This window comes from Arachis hypogaea, chromosome 5 (assembly GCF_003086295.3).
Source record: "Arachis hypogaea cultivar Tifrunner chromosome 5, arahy.Tifrunner.gnm2.J5K5, whole genome shotgun sequence".
In the NCBI taxonomy this organism is placed as follows: Eukaryota; Viridiplantae; Streptophyta; class Magnoliopsida; order Fabales; family Fabaceae; genus Arachis; species Arachis hypogaea.
In genome coordinates this window covers 114,868,863-114,894,714 of record NC_092040.1, presented here as the reverse complement: position 1 = coordinate 114,894,714, position 25,852 = coordinate 114,868,863, and the positions used below count along the sequence as shown (strand labels likewise).

Below are 25,852 nucleotides of genomic sequence, written 5' to 3'. Positions count from 1 at the left end.
TAGGGTTTAGCATTCAGGGTTCAGGGTTCAGGGTTTTAGGGGTTTAGGGTTTAGGGTTTTAGGGTTTTAGAGGTTTAGGGTTTATGGGTTCAGTGTTCAGGGTTCTAGTTTTAGTGTTTAGGGTTTAGGATTTAGGGTTCAGTGTTTAGGGGTTCAGTGTGTTTCCAACTTTCGGTTCGCCCAATATATTAACTTTGGTTTACTGTGTTCTTTTGGAGTTCGTAATGTATTGGTAAATATAGTGATTGCAATCACTGAGAACCTAGAATAAAACAGCAGTCAGACAGTTTCAACAAATATATAAATTAATATCTCAAATGAATAATCCATCTTAAATCAAATATAAATATTAACATTAATATTAACATTAACATTTAGATTAATATTCACATATATACATTTGAAGTAAGCATTTTTTGCTTTTTAAACAAGTTAAACAAAATATTGTTATTTACAAACAGCCAATCATAATATATGCTATTTACTATCTAAATCTCCAGATGTGAATTTACAATAAGGACTCGAGAGGGCAATGAATTTACTATCATAATATATTTTTCTTTGATGATTAAATGCTTATGATGTTTTATTCAACACATGAGTGATGTTCGGTTCAGTGGAGTTTGGCCATTTCGTTCATTTCTGTTCTGCACAATTTAAAACTCTTCTTCCTCACTTTCTACTACTTTTTTCACAAGGGAGAGAAAGAGAAAAAGACAAAAAATACAGCAGCAATAACAACAAAAGAATGAAAATAAGGAAAAAACACGTGAAGAAGAAGGAATGCGAAAAGAAGGAGAAGAATGAGGAGGAGGAGGAAGGCGAATATTTGTTGCTATTTTCGTTCGTTTCTGGTTGTTCCTTGCTAAATCTTCTCACGATTCTTCTCCAGTAGTGGTTTTTGCAGAGAACGTGACTGAAGTTTGAGTGATTTTAAGAGAAATTCGAAGAGAAGGAGCGGTTTCATGTTGAGGAAGAAGTAACATTTTATCATAATAAGCGCGAAGTAACGAAGGGTTTTCGAGCGCGTGTTTTCACTCATCATTAATGCGCGTGACTCTATTTGAACTTGGGCCAACTTGGTTACATGGTTATATAGATGTATAACAGTCCCATTAATAAAATTGATAAAGCAAATTAAATGTTTAATAATAGAATTAAGTACAATTTTAATCATATAATTTAGTTTAAAAATTAAAATTATTTTTAACATTTTTTTATTTGAATTTGTTCATAATATTTAATTTGATTTTAAAATTATTCTTTAAAGTAAAATATCTTTTTTCGTCCCTCAGAAAATTCAAGAAAAAGAAGAAAAAGGAGGTCACTCGGTATTTTTATACAAAAAAATTCATTTGAGGTATAATTTATTGACATATTTTATATTATTTTAATATATATTTAATTTTATTCGTTTGATTAATTTAATAACTAAATTATTTTGATGCATGAATGTAGTACATTGTACGTATCCTAAATAGTAACTAGATACTATAAAATTAATTAGTATTGACTTTGGAAATAAACAATTAGTAGTCACTAGATACTATGAATCAATTAATATTGATTTTGAAAATAATTTTAAAATGATTACTTTGTGAATGAAATTTGGTATCTTTATGTTATACTACTCTTTGTATATATATACTCTTTAACCATTACATTTATATTTATATTTAAAGAACACAACTTAATAAAATATAACTTAACAAATGATCACATATTATATAATCTCTAATAATTTAAATATTTAAATTTAATGAATTATATTAATAATTACTAAAAGTTAAAAAATAATGGCCGCCGCGCCGCTAGCTAGTAATAATAAAAAATAAAATCATTAAGTCATGTTTTTGGCATGGAGTAGTTGCATTGAAATTTCCTAACAACCCACCATGATTAAAATTTTCCACACGCTCTAAACAAAGATTACATACTAAAAAATTAAAAAAAGTTAAAAAACTAATCAACCATACATGTGATTTAAAGTGTGAGATCAACATTGCATACGTCATGTAAAATTTAATTTTCAATACAATTAAAATATGGAAAAGTATGAGGAGCCAATGAAATATTTATACAATGCGTACAATGGAGGTTTATGGAGTATTAGAGATATAATTATTAGTGTTACATTTTTCAATCAGCTGATGCTTTTGGGATGAGCGGTATCATGACATGTTATTAAAGCGCTAGATCCGAAAGGTTTAGAGTTCGATGGTTATTCTAAATAGTGTAGGGGATGTTCATTTCATATCTCAATAGCCATTGTACACATTGTATAAATAGTCCATTGTCTCCCTAGCGGGATCTTTAAAATATATATAGTTTACTACTGTAGCATGGTTGTTAAGTGTTAACGCGGTCTTAAGCGAGTTAATTGCAATTAGAATAATAGAAATTAAAGATGCTTTTCTGCCATGCATGCTATTTGGATCTTATAACAACTTTCTCTGTCTTTTATATAGTAGCTTAATTAACACTTTTGAGTTGTAACTAACACTAGTGTATTTAAATTATATAAATGCATAGTCATAGCCACAAAGTTTATCATAAGAACGATAGTGGGAAAAAAATGATAACAATGACGAGTAGTCCAAGTTATTTATCTCTTGCTATATCCATGTTAATAATTTCATTGTGTAGCTCAAACTTGTTTGATTATTATGTAACAAAATGGAGTAGCGTCCGTGCGGCGGAGGCAGTGGCGGCGATAATACCGTGCTCCGGCCATGGAAGAGCATACTTGGAATATGGTTTGGTTTTGAATGGGCATGAACCTGTTTGTGAATGCAATCCATGCTATAGTGGCTCTGATTGCTCCAAGTTTTCATCTGATTGTGCTGCTGATGCTGGAAGGTAACTAAACCCTAATTTGACTCACTATACTACTCATAATAATAACACCTCAATTTCATCATTTCCTGTATACCTAGTTCCTAGATCAATGATTAATGATGTAAAATGGAGTTGTCTTTACTTAATAATTTAACAGCAATATTATGTAATTAATAAACAGGAAAAATGTTCTTTCCGATTTCTAATCATTTGTTTGATAGACTTCGCACCTCCTAATAAATATAAAAATTTAAATCGGTCCCTATCTACTTTAATTTATGTACATTTCAGTCTCTGCAACCAGTTTCGAATAGGTTACTTGCTGATGTGTCAGTAACTTGTCTCTACAATAATGAAAAAGATCACCAAGCAAGTGACTAACACATACTCGAAACCGATTGCAGAGACTGGAACATACATATATCAAAGTAGATAGGGACCGATTTGAATTTTTATATTTGTTAGAAGATACAAAATCCATCGAACAAATGGTTAAGGATCGAAAAAAATATTTACTGTAATAAATATTATCATTTTGTATTAGTAATTCACAAGTAATAATTTATATGTATATTTAAAAAATTTACATACATAAATTATATAATTTATATTTATATTTATTAGAATTTATACATGAGTCAACATAATTTATATTCATATCATCAAATTTTGTATATATATAAATTAATAAAATTTATTTATTAAAAATAATTTGATATTTATGTTAATTAATTACTGGTAAAAAATTATTAAAATTTACTGTCTCTAAAATTTTCTGATGATTTAAATTTTATTAAAATATTTAAATACAAAATTTATGATTTATTTTTATTATTTTTTTAAATAAAAAAGAATTTTACATAATTTACATTTCAAATTGAAGATGGACTGTTGCAGGAAAGGATTTATTTAACTTTATCTTTACTTGAGACAGTAAATTACATTGAAATTTTGAAATAAATGATTTGATGGCAGTGGAGATCCATATTTTATGGAACCATTTTGGATGAGGCATGCAGCAAGTAGTGCAGTGGTAGTATCAGGGTGGTACAGAATGGGATACACATACAATGATGAATCATACATATCACAATTACTGGTGAATCATATCAAAAAACTGCACGAGACTGTTGGAAATGCAGTCACTGATGGAAAGTACATCATATTTGGAGGCGGGTCAACACAACTCCTCAATGCTGCAGTTTATGCATTATCTTCCAATAATAACTCTTCGGACACTCCAGCAAAAGTTGTAGCCACTGCTCCATATTATCCGGTAAGTCTATAAAATTCAGTGCAATTAATTTTATGCGTGTGAAGTTAATAGTTGAGAATCGTTAGATGATAATTTAATTAAATTATTTAACGATTCTCAATTATCAACTTCATACGAAATTAATTGGACCTGAGTCTTCCTTACATATATATACAATTCTGCTAGATAATCAATAAACATAATATATAAATTCAGTTACAATTTTATTATGGTATCAGAGTCTTGGTATCCTCTTTGAAGATGATACATAAGCTATCATCTTTCATCCTCCAATTTGAATTTTTTGTCGAACAAAGTGACAATCGACCTCTAAATGTTTGGTCCGTTCATGAAAAATTGGATTAGCAGCAATACGAAGAGCACTTTGATTATTACAATATAAAACTGATGGGCGGATAGGAGAGATGCATAAAAATTGTAACTAAATTTATATATTCTCTTGGGCTGAATTTATAGGCCACGAGACTTCTTGTTGTCATGGATTAAGGTAGAAGAGTAGTTTAATAAAGATTCTAGCTAATAACAAGCCAACAAACATTTTTGAACTACACTCTATACTAATTAATTATCATTAATTAATAATTATTTAAATTTTATTTTTTAAAAAATATAAAATTAATGATTATTAATTATAGTTGTTTAAAGTAGTTAGCTGATTAAAAATTATTTATCTATACTTTTGTATATATATTATTAGTTTTTTTAATAATCTGTGTTCTTGGTTTATTAATGATGGTTACTTATATATATATACGTGGCATGGATGAATGCAGTTGTATAGAACACAAACAGAGCTTTTCAATTCAAGGGATTATAGATATGAAGGGGACGCATCATTGTGGAAGAACAACACAGATATTGACACAACATTCATTGAATTTGTGACATCACCAACCAATCCAGAAGGGAAATTAACCAACGCAGTTCTTGAAGGTCCAAATGTTAAAAGCATTAACGATAGAGCTTATTATTGGCCACATTTCACACCTCTTCCTTCTCCAGCTGATGATGATCTCATGCTCTTTACAATTTCCAAATTCACAGGCCATGCTGGCACTAGATTTGGGTAAGAGACAGATACTTGCATTATTGTCATCAAAATTTCATCAATTTTAGTTTTGAATTCTTATTCAGAAAAAAAAAACTTCAATTTTTTTAAGATTTAGATTTAACTAACAAGTTATTATTAGTAAATTTTTTTAAATATTTATTTTAATAAATACACAATAAATAAATTAAAATTTTAAATTTTAAATTTTTTATACAAAATTTTAATAGTCAAATTTAACATATTTCTTAAAATGTTAACAAAATACACATTATAAATGAGTTAAATAACACATATATTTATATATAAATATAAAATAATTAATTTTGTTAACTGATTTTGACATTCAAATAGCATTTTTGTTTCAAATAAGATAAATCACACGACTGGTTTTTTATTGAACCGGCTGGTTCGGTTCACATATATATCATTACTAATAAGTGATATATATACTTATGATTTCATTATAATTACAGATGGGCAATAATAAAGGATAAGGGTGTGTACGAAAAGATGGTAACATACTTGGACTTAACCACAGTGGGAGTATCTCGTGAGGCACAGCTTAGAACTTTGAAGATTTTGAATGTAATTCTTGAAGAAGGAGATGCAAAAGAAATATTCCAATTTGGATATTCAACAATGAGAGATCGTTGGATAAGGCTAAAACAAATTATATCAAAGTCAAAACGTTTTTCTTTACAGAAACTATCTCCCCAATATTGCACATTTTTCAAAACGGTTCGAGATCCATCACCAGGTATACTCACCATAGATGTCCATTGTGAAGTAATTAAAACTATCAAAATATATAGTATGTAAAATATTATATCATTGGCAAAAATTATCTCCAAAAGTACAAATGACAAATAAGTATTAAAAATTAAAAAATGTAATAAAATAATTAAATATTAAATATATATTTAAAAAAATAGAGATAGATTTTAGTATAATTTTTTATAAATATTATTAAAAAAATAAGATATTTTTATCTTGTTGATAATTTTATACTAATTGATTTTTTTTAAATTATTGTGAATGATCGTTTTTTTTTTAAAAAGGTTCAAAATATCAAATTTTGCTTTGTATTTTGTGTTTATTTTTTTAAATAATTATTCAAATATCGTTTCAAAAATTTCAATAAAAAACATAAATTGTTTGCTAAATATAAATTTTTTTGTTACTTATAAAAAGTATAATATTTTTAGTTATTTGTTTCATGTATTTGTAAATGTTGTTTTTATAGCAGAATAATCTTTCAAGTATTATTTTAGTAATTAGTTTACCCAAATTGCAATGCCTTGTCTAAGTTATTAATATAAAAATAGAAAAAAATAACTTTATGAACCGATGAAAATTGTTTTTGAAATTTTTTATTTTCATAAAAGTTACATAATTAAATCCTTAATTTTTTTAACTCAATTATCAAAATGGAGTTATTTGACATTCTTCTTGTCTTTTGGATCAATAAGTCATATTATTTTATTTTCTGTGCAAATTGTCACTTTTTTTTAATTATGTTAATATTTTTATCAATTATTCATAACCACATTTTTCAGTTTTCATAATCCTTGTGCTAATTAATCACCTAAATAATTTATATAATAAGGTTAGTGGGTACGTAGCTAGCTAGTTTTTATTTGTTGAATATTTGGATATATATTTTTTTAATTAAGAAGATTAGTGTCTCCCAATAAGTAATAAACTATTATTAAAGTTTTACTATAGTTAAAATGAAACTTCATCATAATATCAATCATGTGTGTCCTTACAAAGTAATTATTTAATTTTAATTTGGCTTCAATTATTTCTTGGTGACAGCGTATGCATGGTTGAAGTGTGAAAGAGAAGAAGATAAGAATTGTTATGAGATTCTTAAAGCTGCTGGCATTAATGGCCATGAAGGAAGTATGTATAGTGGTGATGATCGTTACGTGCGTCTCAGTCTCATAAGAAGCCAAGATGATTTTGATATTCTTATAAACAAGCTCACAAATTTTGTTGCTAAGGAGTAGCTCCTAGCTTAGATTATATAATCTTATTAATTAGTAATTAATAGTTAATTATTATTTGATTAGAATTCATCAATCTCCACATATAATATGTATTAGCTTAGCTGCTTTTCAAACCAACTTTTAATTATTTAATATTAGCAAGTTTTCTTATTGTAAAACTTTTTTACTCTATTGTTTTGAGAATTTAAAATTTAGAATAAAAAATAATTTAAAAAATTAATTGATATTAGTTAAGAATTTAACTTCTTAATTAAACTCTTATAAATACGGTGGCTGTTTCATGTTTAGCATATGAATAATTTGGATCATATATATATATATATATATATATATATATATATATATATATATATATATATATATATATTTGTAAGAATTTATGTATCGGAGTTCCTCATCATTATAATTAAAAAATATTATTTATATATTAAAATTAATCATTAAAATTAACTAATCGGTGTATTCATATATAGTTTAATTTATTTTTAATATATTTATATTCTAACATATTATATTAATGAATAATTTTTATAACTAATTTCAATATACACGTAAGATTATTGTTATAACTTATAATTAAGTACCTCGACACATTAACAAATTTATGTATCTTCTTAGTTACACACTAATATGTTTATGCATGTTACGTGTGATTTATTCAACCGTATTCTCACGTGATTATTTTTTCAATAATTTTATTATCCAATTGATAAAGTCCTTCGGATCAAGTAGCTAGCTAGTCGCTATTACATTAATAGGTTCAAATAAAGTTCAATTCGATATTAAAGAAATTATTATTTTGAGATAGTACGAATACAATTTATCAAATATTAATAGAAATTAATTTTGTAATAATGATTATATTTGTAATATGTAGGATATCAAATCCTTACAAAATTTTATTCAGAAAAAAAAAATTAATACCACCATATTACCACTTTTCTTATACTCATGATCATGATATCATCTATTTCTATTACTTTTAATATGAACTAACATTATTTCCTCTATCATTATTAACACTAATATCAGCATCATCAATGTGATGTTTTTTTTTTTAGAATATTTTTATATTGCAATTATTTTTTTTCTGGGATTATTATTTTTTTACAGTGGTCCTTCTCCCCTAGATCACCATCAATTAAGAAGTTTTAAAAATAAGCATAAATATATAAATTTTTTTTTTCAAAACACACGTGATTGTTTATGCAAATGAAAGTTTTGTTAGGGTAAGAAACGTGGTGATAGATTTTTTTTTTACCCCCAAAGAAACGTGGTTATAGATTAATGCTGTGTAGTATATATATGTGGATCTACTGTATTTTTATGAACAAGAATAATCTTGAAGAGTAATGTTAGTTGCTCGAATTTAATTGCTACACATATGTCTGAAATCTTGTACAAATTTTCATAAATTGATAGTTTAAATAAAATTGTTAGAGCAAACAATAATAAAAATATTAGCATACTGCTAGTAAAAATATTAAAAATAAAAATTAAATATTAGCATAAAAATTATTAATGTTAATAATTTAATAAATATATATATTTACGGGAATTTCTGGATTTTAAATTTTTAATACTCTGTTGAATTGCATGAACAAGAATAAAGGCATCAAGTCATGTTTTAGCAGTGATTTGAGACTTCCTATACAGAGTAGATAACCTATATCCATGACTTGAATATTCCTTGCTCTTATCTTAGATAATGACAAGATATACGTACTATAAAACTAATTTTAAAATAGCTACTGAAGTCAAATTAGTACTTTTTGAATTTTTATTTGTCTTGCTATTTCTTATTTATTTTTTTTAACTACTAAATTATAATTAATTTTTTATATTAATTGTGTTACATAATTATAATCTATAATTATTTTAAAGAGAAAAAACTCTAAACAAGACAATTATCTCAAAAGACAATGTAACAATGTCCTTGATAAAAAAAAATATTCAATTTAATTTCTAAACTTTATTTTTATAGAACTGATTAGTTCTTGTGCCAAAAAAAGTCAATGTTATTTTTTTAGCACAAAAATTAATTAATCAGTCCCAAAAAATAAAGATCAGAAATCGGATTGAATATTTTTTTTTTGTCAACAATTTTGTTGTTCTTTTGAGATAATTATCAATAGTCAGGTGGGATATTCATTCTTATTTAAATATTTGATAAATTTAAATAAAATCATTGTCTTGTCATGTTTTCGGCAACTAATTGAAGTTTCTCTTAATAACCGGGATTTGAATTTTCCATGATTTGAACAAAGAAAACATACTATAAAAGGGAAACATGTGATTATTTGAAGTGTGAGATAGACATTGCGCATGTCATGTAAAAATTAATTAATTTCCGTTAGAGGAAACGTGCACTCAATAGATTATTGTTATATATTGTAATGAAATTAAAATATATATATATATTAATTATAGAAAAACTTTCAAATATATTGATACATTAATATTTTATAATTTTTAATGGTTAATCTTAATTATAATATATATAATTAAAATCAACTGTCAAAATTTACTAAAACGTATCGATATATTTAAAAGTTTTTTATATTATAATATGTCCTTTATATAATATTATATTTTAGATTTAAAGCATAAATTTTTGTATATATTCTTTTCATATTTAAATACTTTTTTTAAGGATCTCAAAATTTTATATCAATTATTTATGATAGATTTCTTTTAAACAAAAAATTCAACACAATAAGATAAAATAGTTAAAGAATACAAAGTTATTAAATAAAATAAAAATTAATTTATAGTCATTTTCGATATTACTATTAATAATTAGAAGGATCAAAATCATTTTTAAAATAGCTATAGATATTAACTATTTATATATATATTTTTTATCATTTCAATCTTTTAGAACAAGTGATTTTATAATGTAATACAAAAATATTTATAATTTAAAAATAAGTTAGGTCTGTGTGAACCCAAAAATGAAAAAAAAACTCCTAATTGATTTTGAAAACTGATTAATCTGGGTGTGTATATATATAACCATTAGCCACAAAGGTATCATCATCAGAACCTTATTGACCAAAAATGATGAGTCCAATTTATTTAACACTCACTATCAGCATCTTAATTTCATTGTGTAGCTCAAACTTGTTTGTGTGTGGAACAGAATGGAAGCCAACTTGGAGCACCGGTGCGGCGGAGGAAGCGGAGGCAGTGGCGGCGATACCATGCTCCGGGCATGGAAGAGCATACTTAGATGGCTTGGTTCTGAACGGCCATGAACCTGTTTGTGAATGCAATCCATGTTATAGTGGCTCCGATTGCTCCAACTTTTCATCTCATTGTGCTGCTAATGCTGGAGAGTAAATCACTAAACCCTAATCACTTTCGTCACAAAAGACTAATTTCCGTCATTTTAAATATATTTAGAGATAGATTAGGAAGTAATGTTATAGGACTAATATAATTTATTATTTTTATTTAAAATAATATTTGAAAAGGTCGATTAAAAGTATGGTGATGAATTACTAATAAGTTAAAAATATTAGACTGAATAAAATTGTTAGCGCTTAAATTTTTTTCTTGATAGAATCTCATCCATGCATGAGGAGAATTTAACTCAATCTCAATTTTTATTTCCTATGATTTTGACCTATGATTAATAATGTAAAAGAATTGTTGATTATTAATAAAAGAATTTCTAAAAAAAATTAATTAAAGGTTCGATTTTTATTGTTCCAATCTTCTAAAAATTAAAAAATTAATTCGTTTAAAAAAGCTTTATAATAAGAAAAAGAGTTTATTTTATGTATTTATATATACTATTTATTTATTATTTTCTAACATTTTAAACTTTTGAAATAAATAAAGTGGAAACTCAGGTGCAGTCGACTTCACGTGAAGTTAATAGTTGAGAGTCGTTAGATGAAAATTTAGTCAAATCCCTCAAATTATCTAACTACTCTCAATTATCAACTTCACGTGAAATCGACTGCACTTGAGTTTTCACCAATAAATAATTTTGATCAGCGGAGATCCATATTTTCTAGAACCGTTTTGGATGAGGCATGCAGCAAGTAGTGCAGTGTTAGTATCAGGGTGGCACAGAATGGGATACACATACAGTGATGGATCATACATATCACAGTTGCTGGTGGATCATATAAAAAAACTGCATGAGATTGTTGGAAATGCAGTCACTGATGGAAGGTACATAGTATTTGGCGGTGGATCAACACAACTCTTCAATGCTGCAGTTTATGCATTCTCTCCTAACAACAATCACTCTTCTTCCCTCAATCCAGCAAAAGTAGTAGCCACTGCCCCACATTTCCCAGTAATAAGCTCTCCATAATTATTTTTTATATACATTATTAGTATTTTAATATATATATTTCTTGGTTTATTAATGATTTAATGAATTTTATCGAATTTTTAATTGGATTCTTATATATTTTTTTTAATTAGGTTCTTATACCATATCAAATTTTGTAATTAAGTTTTTGTGATAATAAAAACGTTAGAATTAACAGAATATTCTATTAAGCAAAACAAATATGCTTAATAATTAAATAAATATTTTATTTTGTTTAACAGAATATTCAGTTGATTTTAATATTTTTGTCATCGATTTAGTTACAAAATCTGATATAATATATGAATTTAATTGAAAATAAAAAAAAGTATAAATAGACCTAATTAAAAATTTAAAAATTTAATAAAATTATAGAGACTTACTGAATAATTAAACCTTTATTAATTATGGTTCGTGACATATGTTTTTGGTTTATTAGAATTTTCTTTTTAATTTTGCTAAGATAATTTGGCTTGTATGTTAAATTTGTGAGAGTTAATTATATTACTTTATTTCTTTGAATATATATATATATTCTAATACGGATATATAAGTTGTTTTGTTTTTTAAATATAATATACTAGCTAGAATACAATTTTTTGTATTTAAATTCAATTCATCATTATGTTTTCCAAATAAAAAAGACTTACGATTTATAAATATATCAAAAAATTAAAACATTATAACATAGACAAAAATTCTTATATATATTATGGAAAGATGAATAGTTAAAGAATAAAATAAATAAATAAATAATAATCAAATTATATATTATATCACACATAAATTATGATAACATCACGTTGTGGCATGCACTCATCATGCAGGTGTATAGAACACAAACAGAGCTTTTCAATTCAAGGGATTATAGATATGAAGGGGACACATCTTTATGGAAGAACAACACAGATAATAATGGCACAACATTCATTGAATTTGTGACTTCACCAAACAATCCAGATGGGAAATTAACTAAGGCAGTTCTTGAAGGACCAAACGTTAAAACCATTAATGATAGAGCTTATTATTGGCCACATTTCACACCTCTTCCTTCTCCAGCTGATGATGATCTCACAACTTTTACAATTTCTAAGCTCACAGGTCATGCTGGCACTAGATTTGGGTGAGATACATATATATTTATCATCATGAAAAAATTTATTATCAATTTCACAATACTAATTAATTTATGATATATATCTTAAAATATTATTTATAAATAAATTTGAAAATTAAATATATTGATTCATAGTCATACGGCCTTTTTCTTTTCCATGAAAAAATAATTAAAAAAGTTATAAATTCAAATTTTAAAATTTTGGAATCAAAGTCATGTGGTCCTTTTTTAAGATAAATTTGGTAAGAAATCTTTAGATATATAAAAAAATATTACGTGTATATAAAATTTAACTATTAAATCGATTAGCAAGATTGTATTTTTATAGTGATATACTGATATCTGAATTTACGATATTTATTATTTTAGTCTTTTAAATTTAAAATTTATTATATTTATTTTCGAGATTTAGCATTGGCCACTATATTAATTTTTTAATTTTTTTAGAAGTTGATAAAACGAACAGAATGTTGAACTAATTCTAATCTGTCACGTTAGACATGAGACAAAATAAAATCATTTTAATTTTATTTTGGTGCTTAAATCAAGCAATAAAATCGTTTAGAAAATGAATAGATATAACAGTTTATACATTTTATATATATATATATATATATATATATATATATATTTTGTCTTCTCATTTTATTTTATTCAAACGTCAAAATAAAATATATCTGTGACTAGCATAACATGTTAGAATAAATTTAATACTTTATTTGCTGACTCAATGTTAGAAAGAATCTTAGACTAATATAATGTTTGGAGTTGGAAGTAATAATTTTTCTTCAATTTTTTTACATGCATAATATATTTGAAAGTAATAATTTTTCTTCAATTTTTTTTACCGGATGACTGTGATTGATTACCCTAATATAAGTGTTATATATTATTGTTATGATTGAATTATAATTATAGATGGGCAATAATAAAGGATAAGGGTGTGTACGAAAAGATGTTGACATACTTAGAATTAAACACGGTGGGAATTTCTCGGGAGGCACAGCTTAGAGCTTTGAAGCTTTTGAATGTAATTCTTGAAGAAGGAGATAGAAAAGAAATATTCCAATTTGGATATTCAACAATGAGAGATCGCTGGTCAAGGCTCAAACAAATTATATCAAAGTCAAAACGTTTTTCTTTACAGAAACTATCTCCTCAATATTGCACATTCTTCAAAAGAGTTCGAGATCCTTCACCAGGTAGATGATGATGTCCATTGTGAAGTTATTAAATATTGCAATGCCTATGCTAAGTACCTAGATATATATTTTTAAAAAGAAAAAAGAAAAAATTATGAACTAATAAAAAATTGTGTTTGATACATTAAATATATATAATTTAAGTTCACAGCTTAATTAAGTTTCTTTTGATAAAATAGTTTAAATAATAAATAAATATATTAAAAATAGTTTATAAATAAGTTATTTTGTATTTAAATTTTTAACTCTAAAAATGTTTATTTTAATTTATAGAAATGTGTCAAAAAGTAATAGTATTATGAGAGAATTTATTTTTTTAACTTCTCTATAAGACTCTAAATAATTTCTTAAAAAACTGCAATTTAATTTTAAAAATTACACTAAACATTAATACTACTACTTTTCATAAGTCAAAAGCTCAAAAAAATTACTTTTGAAGCTTTCCAAACAGACTCTTATTACAAAAGAAGTTATTAACTTTTGAATGAATAAATTCTCAGAATATCATCATTTTATTAATTTTAACAATTATGATCAGTCACTTATTATATTGACCACCTACTAATCATTTATCTGGATTGTCTTAAATTTTAAACTCTAAACTTTAATAGATCATTTCAAGTTTTAAGTTCTAAATTTTAATATCTAAATTTTAAATTATAAATTTTATATCTTAAATTAATTTTATTTTATTTTATTTTTAAATATATTTTTTACTTAAATTTTAGATGTTTTTATTGTTTTCAATTTTGAATATTTCTTTGGAATATTCAATTATTGATTCCTTTACTAGTTATAAATATTAGCTTCTGATACTTTGTCTTGAGGTATTTATTTTTTACGTTGAAATGAAAAAACTTGTTCAATTTGGTGACAGCATACGCGTGGTTGAAGTGTGAGAGAGAAGAAGATAAGAATTGCTATGAGATTCTTAAAGCTGCTGGCATTAATGGCCATGAAGGAAGTATGTATAGTGATGATGATCGTTACGTGCGTCTCAGTCTCATAAGAAGCCAAGATGATTTTGATATTCTTATAAACAAGTTCACTGTTCTTGTTGCTAAGGATTAGATATAATTATCTTATTCAATCTCCATATATATGTATATATATCGAGCTAGCTTTAATTTTGTATCATTTGGAATAATCGTAAGGTTAATTCAACATTTAATTTTACTCTATCAAAGAGTTTGCCATTAATAAATAAATTGTGTTATCTAAGTGAATAAAGTCCTTTTGGATTAATTAAGTAGATCCAATTATTAGATTAATAAGTTAAGACTTAGTGAGTGTACGGCTCAAACGAAGTTCCAAAAGATAATTAGTCTGAAAAAAGTTTAAAGATTAGTAATTTTATTTTATATTGGTTAATATTTTTGGTCATGAGTCTAATATATTTAGTTTAAAAGTCTAATAATATATTTTGAATCAATACTTTTAAATATTATTCACAAATTACTTTATAAAAATAAATTTTGCCGATTTTCTAATATTATTCTATCAGATTTTTGCAACATGTTGTGTAAATAAATCAAAAGAAGTTTTGGAGATAAAAATATATGAGAAAGTTTAAAGAGTCAACACCTTTATTAAAATTTGGCTCGTACTTAACCAGTAAAAGAAAAGTGAGTAATTCGATTCCACATTATTAAAAATATTAATAATGACTAATTGATAATTACAAATCACAGAAATTTACTTACTCCTAACACTCCTCTAAATATACATCTTTCTCTAAACACCAAAAGACAATTCAATAATAAATTCACTATATATTTATTTGTATATGGTTTGTTTAATTACCCAAAAGACTTATACACACACTACAGCAGGGGCGGAGCCTAGCGGTGGCTAAACAGCGGCGGTGGCAAAAAATGCCGCTAGTTGAAGAGATCCCGGCTGAGGTCAGCGGCGGTCTGGATTGGTACCGCTAAACGTGATTGGATAGCGGCCGTGCAGTCAGAACCGCTGCCAATTTGTTGTATATATCTTCAACCCTCATGACTTTACCCAAAATCTTGGCGCGAACAAAAGCTGCAGCAGAGGCGCGAAGAGCACTCAAACTCCCTCTGGCGGAACCTACCTGCGAGTACACCCAGAAACGCCGCTAGGTGAGTTTCAATTCCCTAATTCAATTGCCCCCTTTACCTTACTGCCATTAATTGAAACCCCCTCCTCCCAATTTTGCAGAAACCCGTCACTTGATTTTGGTAGCGGGCCAAACACGAGCGGGAGCAGAGCTGCGAAGTTGAGCATCTCATCGGTAGTGCGTGAAATCGCGACATCGTCCTCCACCGTGCGCGAATCCTAGCCATCGCTGCTTCCCCCTTTCACTGGTTCGTTCTTCCACATTGAGCTTTTCTTCTGGTTTTCATTACTGGTTCAAAGTTCTGAACATGTATTTGTCCTTATCTTCTATATGTCAATACATTCAGTCCTTTGATTTTTTTTTTTTTGTTAGAGTTTTTTACTCCGACATCTTTTACAACAAATTCTAATATTTATTAGTGTCTATACAACATTCCATCGGCTAAAATAATTAAATTTAAAAGATCATTTCTTCACACAAATTCCTACCGCATAGCAATACCCTATAGTCAAATAGAATATATTAATTTTTACATAGATGCATTGGCCCAAGAAAAAAAAATTCAATATATACCTATGCACCACATACAAATTAAATTGCATGAAGAATTTAATTTCCAATAGAATTAACAAAAAAAAAAAAAAGGCACAATGGCAAAGAGGAAGAACCTAGTAGTGTACATGTATTTATTAGCATTGACTCTAATAATGATATCAATATCTGCCTCTAACCCAGCATTTGTGAGTGGAGAAGAAGATTGTGATGAGTTAGATTGGAGTATCTCAGCTGCTGAGGAAGCTGAAATTGTGGATATTGTATCATGCTCAGGGCATGGAAGAGCATTCATAGATAGTTTGGATTTTATTAAAGGCAATAATAAGTTATATATATGGACCTATTTGTGAATGCAATGCATGCTATTCTGGTCACGATTGCTCCATTTTTGAAGCTCATTGTCCTGCTGATGCTAAAGAGTAAAGATCCTTTTTCATTTAATATATATAAAAGTATAATATTTATCATTATTTATATATAACTGATATAATGTTAAGAAGACAATAAAAAAATCAGCTAAAACAGTTTAAATTTGTTTTATTTAGCATTTATTAATTCTAGCGACAATTAATGAATGTTAAATAAGACAAATTTAGACCGTTTAGATTAATTTTTTATTATTTTTTAAATATTATATATTGATAGTTTAATAACATATTATATCATTGGTTAATTCTTTAATTTACTCTTTCTATTTTATTGTTTTTAAAATAAGACAAATTTTTGGACTGAATTTTATTTGTATTTTTATTTTTAGTATTGTGAAAAAATTAAAAATAATAAAATTTTATTTTTATTTCTATTTTATATTTTTTTTATAAAATTTTGAAAACAAAAATACTACTAAAAACAATAAACCAAATGCACCTTAAGTTTTCGTTTCCTAACTTGTTTATGCTTTTTATATATTTTTATAATGGTAAAATTCAACTTCATGTGCCATTTTTTAAGTTAATAAAAAAAACCGCCTATTTTATTATTTTTTTAACCTATTGCTTTTGGAATTGAGGATAAACAACATAAGCTTAAATATTAGTGATCAAGTCATATATATGTATCTTATTATGATTATTTAATGATGATATATGTTATTTATTATAATATTGCAGCGGGGAATTAAATATATTTGAGCCATTTTGGAGGGAGCATGCAAGAAAAAGTTCAGTGTTGGTATCAGGGTGGCATAGAATGAGATACAATTATAGTGATGGATCATCAATTTCTCCATTGCTGGTGAAGAATATAAGAAAACTACATGAGATTGTTGGAAATGCAATCACTAATGAAAGGTACATTGTGTTTGGAAGTGGTTCAACACAACTTATCAATGCCGCAGTTTATGCATTGTCTCACAAATCATCATTATTGGATCCAGCAAAAGTACTCAACACATCTCCATATTGTCCTGTAAGCTTATCTATTAATATTCTTTTTTTTCTTCTATTTGTTATAGGTAGAAATTCGTACGCAATTGTTTTCGTATGAAGTTGATATTTGATGAGAACTGTTAGATAATTTGATAAGTTTGACTAAATTATCATATAATAATTTTTAATTATAAATTTCATATAAAAATAATTGCACGTAAATGTTTACTTTTTATTATATGTTTAGGGTTTGTCAGTTTTCTTATATTTAACGATTGCGACTTATACAATATTTTGGCATATTATTTTTGTGGCGATTATAAATCACTACAAATTAAGAGATTAAAAAAACTTAGAAACCCACGGTAAATTTTTTTTATATAAAATAGGATAAATTATATTCATTTTTTTTAAGTTTATCAAAAATACATACATGATACATCACTTTTTTATTTGACCAGTGTATGCTCACCTCCGTTCTATTGCAATATTAAATTGAAATTGTATTAGAAATAGGTGATAAAAAGTAATTATGCATTGAAAATTCACAAAGACAAAATAATAATTACAAAAACTTTTTTTAATTAATAACGTTGATATGAATGATATTTTTTCCATTTAAAAATATAAATAAAATAAAATAAAATAAAAAGTTTATCAAACACACATATAAGAATATATATATGTTAATTACATTAATACAAAAATAATCTAAGTGTATTATGTAGACGTGCAGTTGGTATAATACATAGGAAATAAATGTATACTAGTCAAATAAATTAAAGGAGTCACATACGTAAATTTAATAAACCTCAAAAGGGAGGTACAAGTGTAATTTACCCTATAAAATAACGAGTAGAATAATATTTTAAAAATAAACTAAAATGTTCTAACAAACTAATAAATAATATAATTCATTAATAATAAGTAACATCCTAACTGATCCTATATATATATGTCAATATGTGATGACAATTTATTTTTATTCCTTTGTGGCACAGCTGTTTAGAAAACAAACAGAGTTCTTTAACTCAAGATATTATACATATGAAGGGGATACAAGACCGTGGAAGAAAAAGTTACATAACATGACATCAAGGTTCATTGAGTTTGTGGTCTCACCTAATAATCCAGATGGGTTATTAACTAAGGCTGTTCTTAAAGGCCCTAATGTTAAAACCATTCATGATCTTGTCTATTATTGGCCACATTTCACTCCTATTCCTTCTCCTGCTGATGAAGATCTCATGATATTTTCTAATTCCAAGCTCACAGGCCATGGTAGCAATAGATTTGGGTAACATTATTAATATATACTAACTTATATATATTATTTTATAACAGTAATATAATTCTAGTACATATATATAGTGACGGTTTTTAATGTTTTTGTGGCGGTTTTAAATAACTATGTTATGATACTACTTTTTCTAAAAATTTAAGTTGATAGAATATAATATATGAATGAATATATCTCTAACAAACTATATATTGTTTCAAAATTTCTACAATTCTTAATGTGTCAAAACCTACCCTTATTAGTTATTACATTTATTTTGATTTTTGAGCAATTAGGGTTTAGGATTAAAAACCGTCGCAATATATTAACACAACTAGAAAATAGATTAATACAGACAGATTTAGTCTTTATTACAGACGAATTTTCTATCTGTAACCGCTTCCCACGAAAAAAATTAATTTTTTCGACAAAATTATGGACGGATTTTTTTTCCGTCTGTAATTTATGCTAATTCATTTTTTTATTTTTCGACAAAAAAATTCTCTAAAATTTCGTATGTATTTTTTGGAATAAAATCAGTCGAAAAATATCCGTCTATAATAACTAATTTTCTAGTAGTATAAAGGTGTTATATTTTTAAAATATATGATATATTATTGGTGCCATTACATATGGGCAATAGTGAAGGATGAAGGTGTATACAAAAAGATGGAAGAGTATATACAAATTAACACCATGGGAGTTTCTCGAGAGGCTCAGCTAAGAGCATTAAAGTTACTCAATGTGGTTCTTGAAGGAAATGCTAAACCCTTCTTTCAATTTGGATATGCGACAATGAGGTATCGATGGACAAGGCTTAAACAAGTTCTAAGTCTAATCGTTTTACCGTACAGAAATTATCTCGTAAATATTGCTCATTTTACAAAACATTCAAATATCCTACACCAGGTATATCATGTTAATTATCAAACCTATTTTTTCAATAAATTTAAAATAATTAAACAGTTCGATCAATAATTTACTGATTAAACTGATAGTAAATAGTTCACTTGTCAATTATCGATTTTGTTTTCATAACTATACTTTATACATTAGCTAATAATCAAATTCATTTTATCATTAGTCTTATATTAGTGACCTAGCCTGCCTTTTCAATTTTAATTATGTCTACTAGTATAATGTTACACATAAAATTTAATTTCATATAAATAAATTCACGAATAGTTTTTTATCAAAAAGTTTTAGTGATCTACAATTTTAATCAAATTTAGTCATTATTCAACTAGCAGGTATCATTCTTTTTTAAATGTCTCACTCACGCGATATAAAACTTCATTTCTATCGCTCGTTTCTTTTTAAATATTAGTTATTTGCTGGTGCAAATTTTGAAAAAGTATTGATTTTTAGCATTGTCAATTTCTCATTATATATTAGCTAGAAGTTTAATTATTATTTATTTATTTCACCAAATAGTAGAAGATTTTGAGCTAGTTAATTAATAATCAAAGTAGTTGAAACTTCTTAACACATGAATATATATGTCCTTACAATATTCTAATAATATTCTATTTTATGTTTCAATTTTGGTGATCATAATCATATATAGCCTATGCATGGATGAAGTGTGAGAGAGAAGAAGACAAGAATTGCTATGAAACTCTGAAAGCTGCTGGAATCAGTTGCCACCCTGGCAATTATTTCAGTGCAGATGATCGCTTGGCACGTGTAAGTATCTCTAGAAGCCAAGATGATTTTGAGATACTACTCAACAAACTCATATATCTTGTTGCTAGGGATGGAATTAACCATAGTATATAATCCAAGATAACTAATTAGTAATAATAATAATGATATGTTAGGAATATTGTCCGACTTTGTTCCCATGCATCTTGCTGTAATAAAGAAGGTGCAGTCGATTTCACGTAAAGTTAATATTTAAGAGCTGTTAGATAATTTGACTAATTTGAATAAATTTTTATTTAACGGTTCTCAAGTATCAACTTCACGTGAAGTTGACTGCACTTAAATTTTCACCAATAAAAAAATAAAACTAAAGTGCAGTCGATTTCACGTAAAGTTAACTCCCAAATCGTTCCTATGTCAAATATATATATATATATATATATATATATATATATATATATATATATATTTGATGCTTAAGTTAATTTATGTATTAGATATTTATGTGAATTTCAGTATTTATTCAATATTAATAAATATTGTGATTCTATTTATTATATTTATTGTACATATTCTCAATATTCTAATTAAATACATAACGTTTACCATCACGGATTTATTTTAAGAATTTAATTAGAAGGATTTTAGATTTTTTTTTTACCTTCATAATATCTTTGGATTTTAATCCACTTTCTTTTGGGTGTTAAACCTTTTCCTTTTACTTGAATCCTCTATATATATATATAGTAGTTTCTAAACTCTCTATGTCGCTTTTTCTCTTAGTTGGATTTGTTCTATAATATAATCACTATCAAATTAAAATCTTTTTTAATATATTAAAGACTTAAATTTTATATTTTTTCTTTTCTTTTATATAATATATATAATAGAAATATATATATATATATATTTAGTATATAACTTATTTACTTTTAAAATATACTTTTTTATTATTATTATACAAATTAATAAATAAGAAAATGAATTACGCAATAATTTTAATATTTATGTGATACTTCTTTGTTTTTTTTTTAATCTCAATAAAAACAAATTATATATTAATGTATAAATTTATAGAACAAAAGTAAAAAGAGCTTAGCTGGCTAACAAAGTTGTAAAAACAAAAATGATTGGTTTTGGACATAATTATATATTAACGTATATGCATATATTTAATTAAATTAAATAGAAAGCAAGTCAAACATAAACATCGTAAAAGTTTTTGTTCTATATAACTTTTGTATGATGTATGAACCGTCCAAAACCATTATTTTATAATATAATAACAATAATATGCATCAACGACCGACCCACAAAAATAAAGTGACCATGATATGGATGTGCATTAACTGGTTGAACTTGAACCAATGTGATTGTAACACGATGCTACATTATTATTCAACCTTTCTCATTATCTTATTTTGTTTCATCTTAAAACCGTGCAAGTTAATTATTACTTTGTTCTGTGACATTATTATTGCAATTGACACGTGTCCCGATTATGTTATTTGCTTTTGGTTATTATGTGGCTCCGATCGATAGTCAAAAAATTCTTGTAATCCCTCTAGAAATTTCCTCAATCAAAATCATCATATTAAGATGAGTAATTAGTTCTTAAAATATCTTATTAGTGGGGTTGATGATGCAAACCATGATCCATAGTCATTCTAGCTTGCCATCACATAACATCATCAAAGATTTTATACATATTAAAAAGGAATAATATATATATATATGTTAATAAATATGTGTAGCTAATAATATATTTAATATTTTAACAAGAAGAATTATATTTTTTACTCTATATTTAATTAGTAAGAGAAAATTAATGATGTGTTAGGTTTGTTATTTTATTTTTTCTTTTACTTCATTCTTTTATAAAATTTTAAAAATAAACATATTAAAAATAAAAATACACTTTCAAACGTATTAAAAATAATATAATATCTAAAATCAATCACAAGTCTATACTAAGGCAGAGTGTGCATATAAATTAAGACGATTAAATTCTCACAGTAATCATTTAAATTTATAGTCTTAAATTCAAAATTTATTATATTAATTTTTGAAATTTAATTCTAAAAATTATATTAATTTTTTGGATAATTTTTTAATATTAAATCAGCAAATAAAATATTAAATTAGCTCTAACTTATTATACTAGATACAAAATTAAATGGTATCGCATTGTTTTGATACTTAAATAAAAAAATAAAAAATGAATAAAAATTTATATGATGTATAAATAATGGTACTATTATTTTATTTTTTAAAATGATTTTTATTTTTATTTTGATTAAATGTTAAAATAAAATAAAATCATTTAATCTTATATCTATATAACAAATTAAAACTAACTTAGTATTTTATTTGTTAATTACTAAACGTCAAAAAAATCTAAAAATTAATATGATGTCTGGGACTAAATTTTAAATTTAAATAACTAAAATAATAAAAATTAATACTCGTTAGTTTGGGAAATTGCATTAACATGAATGGCACGTTGGAATGCAAGTGGGACCACATATGGGAAGGTACTTGGTAATAAGACGCATTGCCTTTTCTTTTACACTGTTTGGTTTAAAGGAAATTAAGTGAAAAAAAATATATAGGGATGAAAAATAGATAAAAAAATAACTTTTTTATTGTTTGGATCAGGATAAAAAATTGAGAAAAAAAAGTGGTATAGAACTATTCAAAAATTTTTTTCTCAGACATGAGGTGATGAAAACTGATAGAAAAAGTACAAACAATAATAAAAATATAAATTTATTTTTGGTTTAAGAGAGAAAGCAAAATTTTTAATTTTATTTTCTTTTCAATTTCAAAATACATCTCCTCTTCTTTTAGTTTTATTATCGTTGTCAACAATGTGGTAATTTTACTATTGTCGTCTACAATACTACCGTAGTATCATTATCATTGTGACAGTTCTGTCATAACTTTATCTCTTCTTTTTTAAAATGAAGGTGAGTCATTTTTCAGACTTTATAGTTTATCCTAAAATAAAATAAAAAAAATTATCATTGCACATAATTTGTCAATTTCTTTCATTTTTCAACTGAGAAGTTATTATGATTTTATATTTCCTAGATGATTGTTATATTTATAGTAAAAAAAAATCTATTCTTTCTTCTCTGTTTTTAAACAAGTCCTTCTTTGTATCCAGAAATCCAACGATCTTTAAATTTATGTTTTATTGCATAAATTCATGTTTCTTCCAATTTTTTTTTTAAATGGATAGGTCTTTAGTACTTGTTGGAGACGCGAAGGAAATAATCTGATGTTGAGACTGTAAGATAGAACATGGTGCGTTCAAAAATAAGATTGACTCACAAGCAGATTTATATACTCAGATAAAGATTAAATGTTTAAGAATTAAATATTTTTCAGTATTTAATTGATTTTTGGGTTCACCAATAATCGAGTTCTTGACTTTTTGAATCTAGAACTCTAATACCATGTCATGATACCACTCATCCCAAAAGGTTCAACTGATGGGAAAAAATAATACTATTGATTATATCTCTAATACTTTCTAAACCTTTATTATACACATTGTACAAATATTCCATTGACTCTTTATACTTTCTTTTTTAGATATAATTGATATTTGGTAAAAACTTAAACATTGTTTTTTTAACTTAATTGAGTACTGACAGACTAGATATTATAATTGAGTTTAAATTGATGTTTCTTTTGCAAACTTAAGATGTTATATTTTAATTATTTTCATATCACTTCATTCCATCTTAACATTTCTCATGGTTTTATAAAATAATTTAGACAATCTATCTATTTTTTGGAGTTAAAAATCAATGCATTAATTAATTTCAAACTTTTTATCATAAGCATTCATAATTAGTAGAGTCTTGAGGCTATTCACGATGGACCATAAGAATCAGGTTTAGGTCTCTTTGTCGCTTTCCGTAGAAGAAGACAGAGTCACCTTTGAACCTTGAAGTAGCGCTCGAAGAATGAGCCGTGCAAAAACGCGGGGATATACATCTAGCGGTAACCAGTACCTTTTATAGGGGTCTTTAATGCATTAGCAAATTTCGGCTTTTGTCGAAGTCTCGTTTGGCAGTCGGTCTCACCCATCTCATAATTTTGATCGAAACGCTAGCTAGAGATTTTACTAGAAAGTCAAAAGGGGTTTACCACACTAGCTAGCAAGATTGCTTTTGAATCAAAAGACGTTACAATTAGTAAGGATGGCAACACCACCTAAATTCGCGGATACCCACCCGTCTCTACTCGTTCGGAGCGGGTAATTACCTGCCCTACACCGGGGCGAGTTCTTGGGTAGGGCGGAAAGCCGTGTTTAAGTAATACCCGCCTCGGTATATATATATAATATATATAATTTTAATATATAATGTGTAATATATATAAAATCATTAGTAAAATAATTAATAGTATTATATCATATTTAAATTTTTACCTTAATTATGTTATGTATGTGATGATGGTTATATAAATTTTAAAATTTAATTTAATTTATTGAATTTTAATAATTATAAGGACGAATAAGGATAGGATAGGTACCTAGAGATGAGTTAGGGTTCAACATTTTACTACACGCATGTAGGAATTGAGCGGGTTCTATGTATGTTATTGTAGGGTGGAGCAGGACGGAGCAGGTAGAGCAAAAATCCACCCATATCCGTCCTGTTCCCACCCCTAATTCATAGGTAAAAGTTTGGGAATTAAGGTGCTAAGATACAGGGTATCTTTAAAAATAAGGTTAAATGTTTAGAAATTAAATCTTTTAGTATTTGAATTAAATTGGTAGTAAATATATATGTCATAGTTGAATTGGCATAGACTGAAAACGGATTGGATATATAGCTTTTGGGAATGTATCTTAGTGTATTATTGGCTCAGATCAATAGAACTAGAGTAAAAGATGAATAGATTTTTGACCTTTTTAAATGTAGATATTTTTGTTCCTCAAAATTAAAAAATACATTTAAATCTCTCACCTTATAGAACGCATGACAATTATACCCTTCTGTTGAATTGGAACTCAAAATAGCAACGGAAAATACTGACTTAAAAGGGTAGAAACTGAGCTGTCTATTTTGGTTGA

General features: G+C 26.1%; 2 protein-coding genes and 1 non-coding gene across 3 annotated transcripts; all 3 read left to right on the top strand.

Moving 5' to 3' along the window:
* Positions 1 to 2,511: 2,511 nt before the first annotated feature.
* Positions 2,512 to 7,397, top strand: LOC112803028 (tryptophan aminotransferase-related protein 3). Its single transcript, XM_025846477.2, has 5 exons — positions 2,512 to 2,859; positions 3,814 to 4,114; positions 4,888 to 5,180; positions 5,639 to 5,922; positions 6,984 to 7,397. Exons 1-5 carry the CDS (start codon positions 2,525 to 2,527, stop codon positions 7,175 to 7,177), a joined length of 1,407 nt encoding a protein of 468 aa, XP_025702262.1. The 5' UTR covers positions 2,512 to 2,524; the 3' UTR covers positions 7,178 to 7,397.
* A 2,834-nt stretch (positions 7,398 to 10,231) lies between these two features.
* On the top strand, positions 10,232 to 15,209 carry LOC112799872 (tryptophan aminotransferase-related protein 4-like). Its single transcript, XM_025841864.3, has 5 exons — positions 10,232 to 10,515; positions 11,183 to 11,489; positions 12,335 to 12,630; positions 13,543 to 13,826; positions 14,704 to 15,209. Exons 1-5 carry the CDS (start codon positions 10,238 to 10,240, stop codon positions 14,895 to 14,897), a joined length of 1,359 nt encoding a protein of 452 aa, XP_025697649.3. The 5' UTR covers positions 10,232 to 10,237; the 3' UTR covers positions 14,898 to 15,209.
* Positions 15,210 to 15,612: 403 nt separating this feature from the next.
* LOC112803027 (uncharacterized) lies at positions 15,613 to 21,084 on the top strand. The gene is made up of 6 exons (XR_011882465.1): positions 15,613 to 15,937; positions 16,017 to 16,162; positions 16,651 to 16,889; positions 17,580 to 17,877; positions 18,839 to 19,916; positions 20,684 to 21,084. It is a non-coding gene; the product is annotated as an uncharacterized protein (transcript).
* The last annotated feature ends 4,768 nt before the right edge of the window (positions 21,085 to 25,852 follow it).

Coding starts and splice junctions, on each gene's coding strand:
- LOC112803028 (XM_025846477.2), top strand. CDS start 2,525: ATGCATAGTCATAGCCACAAAGTTTATCATAAGAACGATAGTGGGAAA. Junction 2,860..3,813: donor TGTGCTGCTGATGCTGGAAG/GTAACTAAACCC, acceptor ATTTGATGGCAG/TGGAGATCCATATTTTATGG. Junction 5,181..5,638: donor CATGCTGGCACTAGATTTGG/GTAAGAGACAGA, acceptor TTATAATTACAG/ATGGGCAATAATAAAGGATA.
- LOC112799872 (XM_025841864.3), top strand. CDS start 10,238: ATGATGAGTCCAATTTATTTAACACTCACTATCAGCATCTTAATTTCA. Junction 10,516..11,182: donor TGTGCTGCTAATGCTGGAGA/GTAAATCACTAA, acceptor AATTTTGATCAG/CGGAGATCCATATTTTCTAG. Junction 13,827..14,703: donor AGTTCGAGATCCTTCACCAG/GTAGATGATGAT, acceptor ATTTGGTGACAG/CATACGCGTGGTTGAAGTGT.